Raw genomic sequence first — 15583 nt, 5'->3', positions numbered from 1 at the left:
TGCCCCACTGGAAGAAAATCCACACCCATAAGAATTCAGATGTACTGAAGTACCATAAAATATTAGACTAATTGTACATGTACAGGGGCCTGGCCATTAAGCCCAATCCCTAAAAATATACTCAGATGGGGCGGTGAGGTGGTACAGTGGATAGAGCACCATCCCTGGAGTCAGGAATACCTGAGTTCAAATCCAGCCTCAGACACTTAATAATTACCTAGCTGTGTGGCCTTGGGCAAGCCACTTGACCCCACTGCCTTGCAAAAAAAACAGAAACAGAAACAAAAACCTAAGAAAAAATATATACATATACATATATATATATATATATGTATATATTTATATTTATACACACACTCAGAGTACCATTGCTGCAATTTCCTACAGGGAAGAAGCTGAAAACCTTTCTTCCAGAGGACATGTGATGATGTATAGTAGAAATGCCTTAGTAGAATAAAAAGACATTTTGAAACTGGTCCCTACTACTAACCATACAGTTCAAAGGAGCCCCCTTGATTGGCTGCAACTATAGATCAATAATTGGGGAGGCATTGGACAAGTTCTTCCTCTCTTTATTTAACTGTCTTCAGCTGATTTCTTCCTGCTATCAGGGTTCCAGTGAAAGATGACGAAGGTGAAAGGCTTAGGACCCTACCCATCTGAGATTGACACCTAGTATCATGAATATAGGTTTTAGTTCTTTGCCACGGTGCTTGATCATTTGACCATATGAGTCCTAAAAGATCAGAAGATTAAACTATCCAAGATTTAGAAGGCAAAGTCCATACTGAATAAGGAGTGATTTTTTTGGAACACAGTCCATTAGTAGCTAAGAAAAACTCTCATCAAGCAGTAATGTCACATTTAGATATGAACTTGGTAGGACCAAGAGGAAAGTATGCCCCTCAGGGTATTGAGGGAAATTGTTTGTACTTCTGTTCATACCATAGCTTTGCAGAAAATAGTCCTTTATAAAAACAAATTAATGATAATTGGTTAAAAGGAAATGGGGCAATAGTCACTGGTAGCTAATAGTGCGGGGAACACCCCCAGAATGGGAGCTTGATAAATATTAGAGAAGGTGTCTAATCCTTATCACTCTAGGGGGGGAAATGTAGCCAGAGTTAATCTAGGAGAGTGAAGCCAAGGAGATATTTTCTATATACATAGTACTTTTCTATATTTAAGTGTGATATAATTGCTTCCATACAGACAGCTGGAGCTATTCAACAAATTATACTGCCTACCTCTGAAAAGGCTATATTTAATTAAAATATGAAGTTTCTTAACATTCATGAGCCAAACTACCATACTACTCAAAAGAAATCTCTGATCAGTTACAGAAAAGAACTCTTAAATTAAGCTAGACTCTCTTTGCCTCTCTCTATATATATAAATATATGCATATATTTATATATATATACATATTTATGATATACACAAATATACATTCTAAACCACATATGCTACATATCAGCATATATGTAGGTATGAAATAACAAAGATCTTATCACACAATACCACTTCAAGATCAGTAAATTGTGATAGGTAGACTACAAGAAGAGATCTAAGTTCTACTTCTAGTTCTATCAGTAAAATTCAGAGGCAAATACAATTATAGTGTCAATTACCTTGACCAGTTTATCATGAAAAAAGTAAAATGGTCTGCTTTTCCATCTTGTATAACTGCTGGTATAAAAGATAAGCATTGTTTAGCCTCACAACTGGCTCTTACCTGTTGGGAAGCCAAAAGCAGCAGGTTGAGAGATCATGGATGGTTCCAGAACTCCTTCATGGTTGGCAAAGGCAATGTTTCTTAACCGGAGGCTATCATAAAGACCCTGAAGTTTCTGATATTGGCGATTGCGCTCCATGAGTTTCTCTGAGATGTCACTGAATTTTTTCTTGTACTCCTCCAAAACTTTCTTCATAGAGGTGACTTCCCCTTTCATAGAAGTCAGTTCCACATCCTTACTCTGGATCTGCTGAGTATATACTTTCTCCATCTGTTTCAAATGACCTTCAGCTTTGCTGAAATTATATTCTTGATAAAGACGTTCTTGATGCACCTATTCAGATTGGGAAAAGTTATTAAAGGTAAAGAATAAATATCTTGCCAACTTTAGTATGTTTAGTATGTATACCATAGTTAGTAGGTTCGAAAGTTTGAACAGGTAACAGAGAAATAAATGAATGTACAAAGAAAAGGTTATCAAGATTATAACTTTACCCTCCTAATATAAGACATGATTATTCTTCCCATAAGTCTAACCTTGGCCAGTGTCATGTTTTTCCCAAGTTGTGGCTTTCTAAAAAAGCAGGTGGTCCTATCTTGCTTTCAAATTTTTTTCATTAATAATGGGCATTGAATATACTATACAAACCGCTACAGTACTAGTAGTGGCTTCCAGCTGAATTCCATTTCAGGCAATCCCTGAAGAAAGTTAAGTACAACAACCTAAAATAATAGCAACTGATAGTACCAATGAATGAGTACCAAATAATCTCCAATTTCTTTCCATCTGGATTATGTTGCCATTCAAAGTTCTCTTTATTTAGTTGTTAAAGGAATTGTTTGTATTCTTCTTTTGCTTCTGCTTTTTTCATTTTTTATCACTTTCTACCAATATTTCTCTACTTCTATGAACTCTTTATATTAATCATCTCTTATAACCCAGTATCAGTCCAATAAATTTAGATGTCTCAGTTTGTTCAGTCAGTCTTCAGTTCTTAAAATATACAATTTGAATTCATGTGGAGAAATAAAAAGTCAAGAATTTCCAGGAGCTTAATGAAAAAAAATGCAAAAGAAGGTGGCTTAGGAGCAGCTAGGTGGTGCAGTGGATAAAACACTGGCCCTGGAGTCAGGAGTACCTGGGTTCAAATCCGGTCTCAGACACTTAATAATTACCTAGCCGTGTGGCCTTAGGCAAGCCACTTAACCCCATTTGCCTTGCAAAAAACCTAAAAAATAAAAAAATAAAAAATAAATAAAAAAAGAAGGTGGCTTAGCCCTACCTGATCTAAAATTATATTATAGAGCATCAGTCATCAAAACTGTTTGGTACTAAGAAATAGAGTGGTGGACCAATGGAATAGACTAGGTGCAAAAGCAGGAGACGATTATAGTAATCTGCTGTTTGATAAACCCAAAGAGTCCAGCTATTGGGATAAAAACTCCCTCTTTGATAAAAACTGCTGGGAAAATTGGAAGTTAGTATGGAAGAAACTTAGATTAGACCAACACCTCACACCGTTTACCAAGGTAAGATCTAAATGGTTACAGGACTTAGACATAAAAAACAATACTATAAGCAAATTAGAAGATCAAGCACTAGTTTACATGTCAGATCTATGGAAAGAGGAGCAGTTTATGACTAAGGAAGAGTTGGAGAACATCACCAAAAAAGCAACTAGATGATTTCGATTACATTAAATTAAAAAGCTTTTGCACAGATAAAACTACTGTAACCAAGATCAAAAGAAATGTAGTAAATTGGGAAACAATCTTTACAACTAATGATTCTGACAAAGGACTCATTTCTAAAATATACAGAGAACTGAGTCATATTAAAAAAAAAAAAAGCCATTCCCCAATTGACAAATGGTGAAAGGATATGCAAAGGCAATTTACAGATGAGGAGATAAAAGCAATCCATAGCCATATGAAAAATTGCTCTAAATCATTAATTATTAGAGAAATGTAAATTAAAGCTTCTCTGAGGTACCACTTCACACCTCTCAGATTGGCCAATATGACCAGAAAGGAAAATGATCATTGTTGGAAGGGTTGTGGGAAATCTGGGACACTATTACACTGTTGGTGGAGCTGTGAACTCATCCAACCTTTCTGGAGAGCTATTTGGAACTATGCCCAAAGGGCAACAAAAATGTGCATACCCTTTGACCCAGCAATACCACTACTGGGTCTATACCCTGAAGAGATGATGAAAAAAAGTAAAAACATCACTTGTACAAAAATATTCATAGTAGCCCTGTTTGTGGTGGCAAAGAATTGGAAATCAAGTAAATGTCCTTCAATTGGGGAATGGCTTAGCAAACTGTGGTATATGTATGTCATGGCACATTATTGTTCTATTAGAAACCAGGAGGGATGGGATTTCAGGGAAACCTGAAGGGATTTGCATGAACTGATGCTGAATGAGATGAGCAGAACCAAAAAAACATTATACACCCTAACAGCAACATGGGGTGATGTTCAACCTTGAAGGACTCACTCATTCCATCAGTGCCACAATCAGGAACAATTTTGGGCTGTCTGCAAAGGAGAGTGCCATCTGTACCCAGATAAAGAGCTGTGGAGTTTGAACAAAGTTCAAAGACTATTCCCTTTAACTTAGGGAAAAAACCAGATATCTTATTGTCTGATCTTGTTACCTCTTAAGACTTCTTGTCTCTTCTCTAAGGATATGATTTCTCTCTCATCACACTCAATTTGGATCAATGTACAACATGGAAACAATGTAAAGACTGGCAGACTGCTTTCCGTGGGGGGGTGGGGGTGGGGGGAGGGAAGTAAGATTGGGGGGAAAAATTGTAAAACTCAAATATCTTTAATAAAAAAACAATTTAATAAAAAAGGCAAAAAAATTAAAACCCTTGTGTTACAAAAAATATATAATTTGTTTCTATTTTTAATAGTAAAAATTGAATTATTAGGAATACTTTTATATAACATCTATAAATGTAACAGGATTACAGAGATAAAGGGCATGGACAATTTTTTAACTTTTCTTGCATAAATCCATAATTTTTTTGGAAATGGTCAGGTCAATTCACAGTTCCACATCAATGAATCAGTGCAATTATTTCTGTTGCTTCATTAACACTAAATTTTGCTATCTTTGCCAATCCTACTATGTGGACTTCATAACTGTTTTAATTTGCATTTCTCTGATTAGAAAGTTATTATCAGGGCGGCTAGGTGGCATAAATGGATAAAGCACCGGCCCTGGAGTCAGGAGTTACCTGGGTTCAAATCCGGTCCCAGACACTTAATAATTACCTATGTGTGGCCTTGGGCAAGCCACTTACCATTTGCCTTACAAAAAACTAAAAAAAAAAGTTACTATCTTGATAGGATTAATTTTAGCTTGTTTTCCTTATTTATTCAATATATTCATTAACTCATTAATTATTGCTATTCATTAATCATTTAATTTATATTCATCATTTAATAATTGGGGAATGATATTTGATCTTATATGTGTCAACTCTCTGTTCTACATGTCAGACTGTTATCAGAGATATTTGTGTAAAGATCTTTTCCCTGGACAGAGACGGAGAAGTAGTAGCAGCGGTTGGAGAGGTCATCTGGAACAGTAGTCCATTTCTTTCCCGCTTTCGAATTGGGGAGTCAGAGATTCAGAATCCAGCCTTTTCTCCCTCTCCCCACCGGTGAGATTTTTTTGATCTTCAGCTATACTTGTGGCTGTTTGACCATCAAACACCATGGCCAACAATGTCACCAACAAGATTGACCCCCATTCCATGAACTCCCATGTCTTCATTAGGAATCTCAACACTCTGGTTAAGAAGACTAATGTTGAAGCCATCTTCTCAAAGTATGGCAAGATCGTGGGCTGCTCTGTTCACAAGGGCTTTGCCTTTATTCAGTATGTTAATGAGCGAAATGCCCCAGCTACTGTGGCAGGAGAGGATAGCAGAATGATTGCTGGCCAGGTTCTAGATATTAATCTGGCCACAGAGCCAAAAGTGAACCGAGGAAAAGCAGGTGTGAAGCATTCTGCAGTAGAGATGTACAGGTCAGTACCAGAACACCCTTCTCGGTCCCCTCTACTCAAGCTCTTCCTTTGATCTGGATTGTGATTTTTTTTTTAGGGTTTTTTTTTTTTGCAAGGCAGATGGGGTTAATTGGCTTGCCCAAGGCCACACAGCTAGGTAATTATTAAGTGTCTGAGACCGGATTTGAACCCAGGTACTCCTGACTCCAAGGCCGGTGCTTTATCCACTATGCCACCTAGCCGCCCTGGATTATGATTTTCAACGAGATTATTATGACAGGATGTACAGCTACCCAGCACATGTACCACCTCCTCCTCCCATTGCTCGTGCAGTAGTGCCCTCAAAACGCCAGTGTGTGTCAGGAAACACTTCACGCAGAGGCAAAAGTGACTTTAATTCCAAGAGTGGACAGCGGGGCTCTTCAACCAAATCTGGCAAATTGAAATGTGATGATCTTCAAACAACCCAGATAAAACAGAAAATGGATTCTTTATTGGAGAGCCTGGAAAAAAATGAGAAAGAACAAAGCAAGCAAACAGTAGAGATGAAGAATGACAAGTCAGAAGAGGAGCAGAGCAGCAGCTCCCTGAAGAAGGATGAGAATAATGTGAAGGAGTCTGAGGGGGGTGCAGATGACTCTGCTGAGAAGGGGGACCTACTGGATGATGATGATGATAATGAAGATGGGGGGATGACCAGCTGGAGTTGATCAAGGATGATGAAAAAGAAGCTGAAGGAGAGGATGACACAGATACAGACAGTGCTAATGGTGAAGACGACTCTTATTTCTTTACCTAGGCGCTTGTCTATGATCAAACTTTTCACCAGATCCTCTCCCTTAGTATCTTCCAGCACATGTTCACTGTTGTACCCAACTTTATCCTTCCCATGTTTGTTAATTCTGCCCTGCACCTAGTCCCTTTCCCATTTCCTTCAATTCTCCTAGTAGTTATATTAAGTCTCCTGTAATTTTGCTCTTTTAATTTTGATACCTCTTTATGACTTAACAATAAAAAGGATGTATGGTTTTAAAAAAAAAGATCTTTTCCCTGGTCTAATCATGGGTAATTCATTTTTCATTTATCTGTACAAAAACCTTTTTTATTTTCATAGGAAAATAATTTATTTAGTCTTTTATTTGTCTATGTTGTGACTGATTACAAATTCATCCCCAAGCCATAGTTGTGAGAGATATAACTTTTCATTCTCCTCTCACTTTTTAATAGCAACATTTTATATTTAGTTCATTTATTCATTTTTAACTTATGTTAAAAATTATAAAACATATGACTATGATTTCAGCAATTGTACCTGCTTTTTTGTGAATAAAATTATTTAAGTATGGAGATATTCATCACCAGTGAGTAGCCTACCTGCCTGATGATGAATTCTTTGGCCATGGCAACACATAAAATAAGGAAAAAAAAATAATTTATGGTCTTATGTGGCTCCTTTCCTTTCTTCTGCAATAATGGTGACAGAAAAGAAGGCCAATGCTGCTAAAAAATCACAATTTTTAGACTGTCTAAAAGATTAACTTCCTTGCTGGCACCCTAAATATGAATTGTGCAGAAACCAATAAATGGGCTTAATACAAATTAATCCCATCAACAATGATATTTTTTTTGCTATAAGTAAAATCAGAAGCCTAAAGTAAGTTGTAGCTAAATAGAAAAATAGTTCCATCAGGTTTTCATTGGAGAAGCTAACGAAGGAGCTCAGAGTTTATGTTATCATGTATTCAAAGGAAAGAAGTAATATTTCACAGGGTATTTGATCGTTTTGTCTTGCATTATCCATGATAAGCATAAGCAAAAAGATTGTCAGGAAAATAACAGGCGTTTATGCACCAAACTCTATTGCAAAGAATAGGAAGGGAGATAAATTCTTTTTTTAATTAAAGATTTTATTTGAGTTTTACAATTTCCCCTAATCTTACTTCCCTCCCCCCCCACCCCCCCCAGAAAACAATTTGTCAATCTTTACATTGTTTCCATGTTGTATACTGATCCAAACTGAGTGTGATGAGAGAGAAATCATATCCTTAAGGAAGAAACATAAAGTATAAGAGATAACAAGATCAGACAATAAGATATCAGGGGATTTTTCCTAAATTAAAGGAAATAGTCCTTGGACTTTGTTCAAACTCCACAGTTCTTTATCTGGATACAGATGGTATTCTCCATTGCAAACAGCCCCAAATTGTCCCTGATTGTTGCACTGATGGAATGAGCGAGTCCATCAAGGTTGATCATTGCCCCAATGTTGCTGTTAGGGTGTACAATGTTTTTCTGGTTCTGCTTATCTCACTCAGCATCAGTTCATGCAAATCACTCCAGGCTTCCCTGAATTCCCATCCTTCCTGGTTTCTAATAGAACAATAATGTTCCCAGACTGAAGCACATTTTTTATTATTATTTTTTTGAGGGGGGGTTGCAGAGTAAATGGAGCTGGGTGGCTTGCCTGGGGCCACACAGCTGGGTGATAGTTGGATGTCTGAGACCAGATTCAGATTCGGGTGCTCCTGGCTCCAGGGCTGGCCCTGTCCACCACCCGGTCACCCCACTACTATTATTATTATTTTATTTTATTTTGGGTCTTTTTTTTTTTTTGGTTTTTGCAGGGCAATGGGGTTGGGGTGGCTTGCCTGGGGTCACACTGCTGGGTGATTGTTTGGTGTCTGGGGTTGGATTTGGGCTCAGGTGCTCCTGGCTCCAGGGCCGGTGCTCTGTCCACTGAGCCACCTGGCCACACCTACTATTATTATTATTTTTTTGTTTTAATTTTAATTTTTTTCTCACTCGTTTACTTTGTCACTCATGCAGGTCTATTTGGGGGGGGATTATGCTTACTCTTAAACAAGAATATTTTAGTAATGTATAAAAAATTCATTTGTACAAAATAAAAAATAAATTAAAAAAAAAAACAATAGTGTTCCAGGACATACATATACCACAGTTTGCTAAGCCATTCCCCTGTTGAAGGACATTTACTTGATTTCCAATTTTTTGCCACCACAAACAGGGCTGCTATGAATATTTTTGTACAAGTGATGTTTTTACCCTTTTTCATCATCTCTTCAGGGTATGGATCTAGTAGTGGTATTGCTAGATCAAAGAGTATGCACATTTTTGTTGCTTTTTGGGCGTAGTTTCAAATTTCTCTCCAGAAAGGTTGGATGAGTTCACAACTCTACCAACAGTGTAATAGTGTCCCAGATTTCCCACAACCCTTCCAACAATGATCATTATCCTTTCTGGTCATATTGGCCAATCTGAGAGGTGTGAAGTGGTACCTCAGAGAAGCTTTAATTTGCATTTCTCTAATAATTAATGATTTAGAGCAATTTTTCATATGGCTATGGATTGCTTTTATCTCCTCATCTGTAAATTGCCTTTGCATATCCTTTAACCATTTGTCAATTGGGGAATGGCTTTTCTTTTAAAAAAATACGATTCAGTTCTCTATATATTTTGGAAATGAGTCCTTTGTCAGAAACATTAGTTGTAAAGATTGTTTCCCAGTTTGCTACATTTCTTTTGATCTTGATTACAGGGTTTTATCTGTGCAAAAGCATTTTAATTTAATGTAATCAAAATCATCTAGTTTGTTTTTAGTGATGTTCTCCATCTAGAAAGGAGATAAATTCTAAAAAGGATTTATTAACACATTCTTTAATAAATAGTAACCTTAATGCAAATGGGGGGGGGGGTTGAAAAGATGGAGAAAAACATGTTTTCAAACATGGTTCAAAGTCCAAGGGGGCAGAGAGTGCACATTGTGTCTTGTGCCTGTATCTTGATATTTTCTTCAAGAAGAAAATTATAAAATTCTGGACATAGTAAAACACCAAACAAAATCACCATAAATAATGATAGTGTCTATATTCTAATAGGAAATGCCTAGCCATACATATGGGAATAATTTTTGCCCATGTATAATCAGACTACTGACATGTTAATATAAACATCAAAATCAATGCCAAATTAGAAGAATAAAACTAAGATAATATGGCATGTAATTGAGGCAATTCTGACATGTTATATTTTTTAAACTGTTGAAACTGAAATATGTGAAAAATATATAAAGAAACAGACATCTAAATAGACTAAGATAAGTTCCTACTGTAATTCATTGGCTCATGGATTCATAGATCACTTGAAGAGACTCCAGAAGACAACTAGACCAACTCCTTCATTTTTTTTTTTTTGGTTTTTGTTTTTTTTAGGTTTCTGCAAGGCAAATGGGGTTAAGTGTTTTGCCCAAGGCCACACAGCTAAGTAATTATTAAGTGTCTGCCGCCCCCAACTCCTTCATTTTAGAGATGAATTACTTGATTTCCTTGCCAAGCAGAGAGCTATATCAATAAAGGATCTTACAGGAAAAAAAAATCTCAAGGACAGGGAAAAAACAATAAAGAGAAATGATGGAAAAAATAATTTATAGGACACTTGGAATAAGATGGTAAAAGATCAAATTAGAAGAATGAACACATACAGAGGTAAAGAATTGGAAATTGAGGGGAGCCCATCAATTGGGGAATAACTGAACAAATTGTAGTAAATGTATGTGATAGAACACTATTGTTCTAAAAGAAATTATGAGGGACAGGATTTCAGAAAAGCCTGGAAAGACTTGCATAAATTGATGCTGAGTGAAATGAGCACATTCAGAACATTATACACACTCCTAACAATGATGATTAACCATGATAGATTTGTTCATTTCAACATTATAATAGACAATTTTAAGGGACTTGTGATGGAAAATACCATCCATATCCAGAGAAGGTACTATGGTGTTTAAATGAAGACCAAAGCTTATTATCTTCAATTTTTAAAAGTTGTATCATGTAAGTTTGTTATCTCTAATGTTTTCTTTCTCCCATTTCTCTCACAACAAATTCAATTTCAATCTGTGTTTAGCATGGATACAAATGTAAAGCCTATATCAGATAGCTTTTTATCTGGGGCAGGGGGGAGGAAGGGAGAAAGTGAGAAAGGAGAAAAATTGTAAAACTCAATCCCTTAAAAAAAAAAGATTGGTAAAAACTACACTGTAGTAAAGACTAACAGAATACCTTCTCTGGGGGGTGGGGAGAGGGAAGCAAGAATGGGGGAAAATTTGTAAAACAAAATAAATAAAATCTTTCTTTAAAAAACTACATTGTAAGAAGTTGGAAAAATAAATAAAATATTAGTTTTTTTAAAAAAGGATGAACAGGGGTGGCTAGGTGGCCCAGTGGACAGAGCACCAACCCTGGAGTCAGGAGTACCTGAGTTCAAATCCAGCCTCAGACACTTAATAATACCTAGCTGTGTGGTCTTGGGCAAGCCACTTAACCCCATTTGCCTTGCAAAAAAAAAAAGTATGAACACAAATAAATGGAAAAGATATGTTAACTATTTCCACAACAAATTATTTTCTCCATAAATGGCAGTTGGTTCTTCACATTTTGTACTCTAACATTTCAATCATCAAAGTACTTTATGAAGAAACAGAAATAATCCTTAAAGAAAACTAGGATCAAAAAAGAAAAAGAACTGGACCCAAGTATATATAAAGAAGGTCTGAGTTAAAAGCAACAGAATGTTCAGGATGTTGAAGTAATGATTCTCAAGATATCTGACAAAAATATATTAAATGATTAAGAAAAAAATGGGCCTCATAATCAAAAAAAGGCAATCAAGAAAATAACCAAAACTACCATGGCAAAGACCATTCTCAACTCTGCATTTCTCATCATCAAGTTTTTTAATCTCCTTTGACAATCATATTTTCCCATGATAAAATGTGCTCAATTTTATAGGCTAGCTAACCTGGGATTGAAAACTAAATTCTCTTGCTTTTCAGCATATTTCATGCCATTCTTTCCCTTCATTCCCCCTCTTTGTTGAATAGTTATTACATGATTCAAACTCGTGAGTGTATGTATGTATATGTAAACTGCTTCTTCCTAGTTGCTTACTTACAAGACTCACCTCTTAAATATAAAGTTCCATTTTGACAACTACATTCTTGGGTGAGGTGAACTTTGATTTCAAAAGAATGTCAACATTGACCAGCTAGGTGCCACAGTGAATAGAGCACTGGCCCTGGAGTCAGGAGAACCTGAGTTCAAATCCGACCTCAGGAACTTAATAACTGCCTAGCTGTGTGACTATGAGCAAGTTACTTAAACCCACTGCCTTAAATTAAAAAAAAAAATTATGTCAACAGAAAAGAACCCGGATACCTGTAGTATCTAAACAGTGACCCTGGACAAGTCACTTAACATCTCATTGTTCATGGCAATACTATAAAAAGGTGTTTCCTTACTAAAATGATTTACCTTACCTATGATTTCCCTTTAATAAATGAAATTAGTTTCATTCCTTATGGTATTCAAACTATTTTTCTGGGAGACCAATAATTTTAAGATTGTCTCACCAAGGGGAGGCTAGGTGGCGCAGTGGATAAAGCACGGCCCCTGGAGTCAAGAGTACCTGGGTTCAAATCCGGTCTCAGACACTTAATAATTACCTAGCTGTGTGGACTTGGACAAGTCACTTAACCCCATTTGCTTTGCAAAAACCTAAAAAAAAAAAAAGATTGTCTCACCAAACTTTCACCTTCACCTTCACTTCTGTGGGATTCTTTGTATATGTGTGTTTGGAGATTGGAGGAGGGGAGAGAATGAGAGAGGATAAGGGAGCAATTAAGAGTTAAATGACTTAACTAAGGTCACACAGCTAGTAAGTATCCCAGGCCAGAGGCACTCATAACTCCAGGACAAGTGGTCTGAGTCACCTAGCTGCCTTTTTTTAAAAGAAATCGTGCCTTACATACTCGCATTCTTTAATTTTGTTCTAACGTTTGTTATTCTACCTCTGCACTTTTTTTTATTCTTTCTGAAATCATTCTACTCCTCCTGATGAGTTTGTCTGCCTCAAAGTTCTCCCCACTCTAATCCATTCTCCATTCAGCCACAAATATGATTTTTCTAAAAGGCAAGACTGATCATGTCATCATCCCCCTGCTTGATAAACTCCAGTGATTTTCTATTGCTTCCAGGAGTAACTACAAAATACTCTGTTGAGTTTTCAAAACCCTTTGCAACTATGTGCCGGGCACACAGCATACATTTTATGTTTATTGAAATGAATTGAATCACAAAGTTCATTGATTTATGGAGATTTTGCACTATCTTTTCAATTTTGTCATTCATTGTATTCAGCTTCCTCAATTCTTTGGTTAGCAACCCTATTTCTTATCTTAGATAGAGATGTCAGTTCTTCCTTTATATCTCTTATTGTGATTCTAATTGCTCAGAGATTTCCTTTATTCTATTATCTCTTCTAGAGATGAAATTGTAGCTTTTTCTTTTTTGGAAATTTCTTTTTTTAACTACATTGTATTTATTCATTGTTTGCTTAGTCAATTCTTTTTTTGATAATTTTCTTCCTAGGTTCTCTCTAGGAGGGATTCTTTCTTTTCCTGTTTTATCTATTGTTATTCCTTTACTGTATTTGGTAGTAGTCTTATTTTTGCTTTGAGCTGGTGTAATAAATTTCAAAATTCAATGTGGAATCAAAAGTCCAGGAAGCTTCCATCATGACAGAAATTAAGCTTTCCTTTTCTGTGACAAGTTCATAGAAACCAGGTTTATACAGATAACATTTTAAACATTTCAGCAAAGGAATTCTCTGCTTTTGCTGTTGCTGATGTTCAGTCTTGTCCAAGATTTACGGCTCCCTTTGGGATTTTCTTGAAAAAGATAATAGAATAATTTATCATTTCCTTCTCCAGCTCATTTTACAGATGAGGGAACTGAGGAAAAAGGTTTAAGCGATTTGCTCAGGGTCACACAGCTAATAAGTATCTGAGGTCAGATTTGAACTCACAAAGATGAGTCTTCCTGATTCTAGGCCCAGTATTCTAACCTCTATGCCAGCTAGTTGCCCAACTCTTGTCACTGTTTCATTTATTTAATGTTTCCTAGTACAATAAAGTTGCTATTATCAATGGGTGTTTTCTATCAATATCCATCTACATATGTACAATCTACAATATTTACAATTAAGATTTTGCCTGTGAGTGATCTGTTTTAACATGGCAGTAAAGTTTTACATATAAAGTAAAAACTGCTTAACATGACAAGTATTAATATACGATCAAGCTGTTGTCTTTTTCTGTGCTTTAGCTTCCTTCTTGTAAAAATGGAGTTATAGTATTACCTAAGTCACAGGATCTATCATGATTTCTGTCACAATTCTTTTTTTTTAAGGTTTTTTTTTTTTTGCAAGGCAAATGGGGTTAAGTGGCTTGCCCAAGGCCACACAGCTAGGTAATTATTAAGTGTCTGAGACCGGATTTGAACCCAGGTACTCCTGACTCCAGGGCCAGTGCATTATCCACTATGCCACCTAGCCGCCCCTTGTCACAATTCTTAAATCAAGATTAATTTAATTTGCTTCAAAATTTAACAGTTACCCTGGAATCCCAGGTCCAATTGCTAAATGATGTAATCAGGTCTTTTTTTCTTACTGATCCTCTTTTGTCCCTGAAGAATATTTGTCCTATCATCATGCTAATTTTTAAAATCACAGGGCAATTTTAGGCTCTTACATCTCATATTTATCATTTATAGATTTACCAGATTTCATTTATCCCTAGGAATAAATATATTATTCCTTTTCAATTACATTATACCAATTTTTGATGATGATATTACTTAATATTGTTATGAAATGGGCAAATACATATTTAGTATCAATATCATAGCATTTCAAAATAAAATATTAAAATCTTCAAAAAGCTCATTTTTTAAACAAATAAGAAGAAACACACATATGTTAGCAAATAGGAAAGTCCACTCAGTGCAAGACACAATCTCTAAAAAAGATAGAGTAACTAACTAACTGCTATAATTTACCTGATAGGTCCAGAAGGCCAGTGCTCGGGAGCTAATGTCCAAGACAATTTCTGGTCTCAATCCAGCCAACACCATGGCTTTGTATTCCTCTGTGGGGCTGAGCTCTGTTCGAACAATGTCTAGCTTCCCAGAAAGAGTACTATTGCAGGCAGGACAGACAGCTGGAGACCGACTAAACTCACCACTGCCATGCTGGTCACAGAAGATGTGTGAGCAAGCAGTTACCCAGGCATAGCCAGAGAGCCTCATTCGACACTTCCGATAATTACAGAGCAACATGTCTTCACATATAGACATATTTCAGTAGAAACAATGATTTTTCTCAGGCTCCAAGATGTTGCAGGAAATTCTAAGGAGGAATTAAATAATATATGCAGTTAAACTTTAAAGTGAAGAAAATAGAAGAAAGAATGGCTAATATGCCCTCTTGGTATTTTGGGGGCAGTCCACATTGAGTTTCCTCTGTCCACAGACAGTACTTCCCTCAGAAAAGTCTTATAACTTCATACTCTATAAACTCTTTTATCTTTCAGCACATTGAACTGAAAGATAAGAGACTTGAGTTCTGCCACTAATTAATTATCCATGTGTTTAATGATTCTTTCACAGTCCTAGCCTCAGTTTCTTCAACTATAAAATATGGACTAGAAGACTTCAGCTCCCTTCCACTTCTACTGATCTGTGATTTTATCACGGAGAACATAGATTTAGAACTTGAAGGAATCTTAAGGACTACCTAATTTTCAATATAGCCCATTTTTAAATGAGGAAACTGAGACCAAACAGGTTAAGCCATCCGCCCAGGGCCGTAAAAATATTAAGTAGCAGAAGTGGGATCCCAACCCAAGTACTCTGACACCAAATCCAATACTATTTCTCTTTTTCCTTTTTTGATTGGCTAGG

General features: G+C 36.2%; 2 protein-coding genes across 5 annotated transcripts in view; one reads left to right on the top strand and one right to left on the bottom strand.

Annotated features, from left to right (window-relative positions):
* The window catches only part of CCNB1IP1 (cyclin B1 interacting protein 1), a 33956-nt gene that overhangs the window by 4968 nt on the left and 13405 nt on the right, over positions 1-15583 (bottom strand). For all 4 annotated transcript variants that reach the window (XM_074234990.1, XM_074234991.1, XM_074234992.1 and 1 more), the window contains 2 exons: positions 14681-15029; positions 1736-2069 (listed from right to left, as the gene is read on the bottom strand). In XM_074234990.1, the coding sequence (XP_074091091.1) occupies positions 1736-2069; positions 14681-14977 (631 nt within the window). In that variant the 5' untranslated portion in view covers positions 14978-15029. The remainder of the gene's footprint in view (positions 1-1735; positions 2070-14680; positions 15030-15583) is intronic.
* On the top strand, positions 5473-6708 carry LOC141520151 (heterogeneous nuclear ribonucleoproteins C1/C2-like). Its single transcript, XM_074231973.1, is given in 4 exon segments — positions 5473-5786; positions 5827-5846; positions 6006-6449; positions 6452-6708. Coding segments are annotated over 4 exon segments (891 nt in total). The 3' UTR covers positions 6565-6708.

Source organism: Macrotis lagotis, chromosome 4, assembly GCF_037893015.1.
Source record: "Macrotis lagotis isolate mMagLag1 chromosome 4, bilby.v1.9.chrom.fasta, whole genome shotgun sequence".
NCBI lineage: Eukaryota > Metazoa > Chordata > Mammalia > Peramelemorphia > Peramelidae > Macrotis > Macrotis lagotis.
The sequence above is the reverse complement of the archived record's forward strand: the minus strand, read 5'-3'. Positions and strand labels throughout refer to the sequence as shown.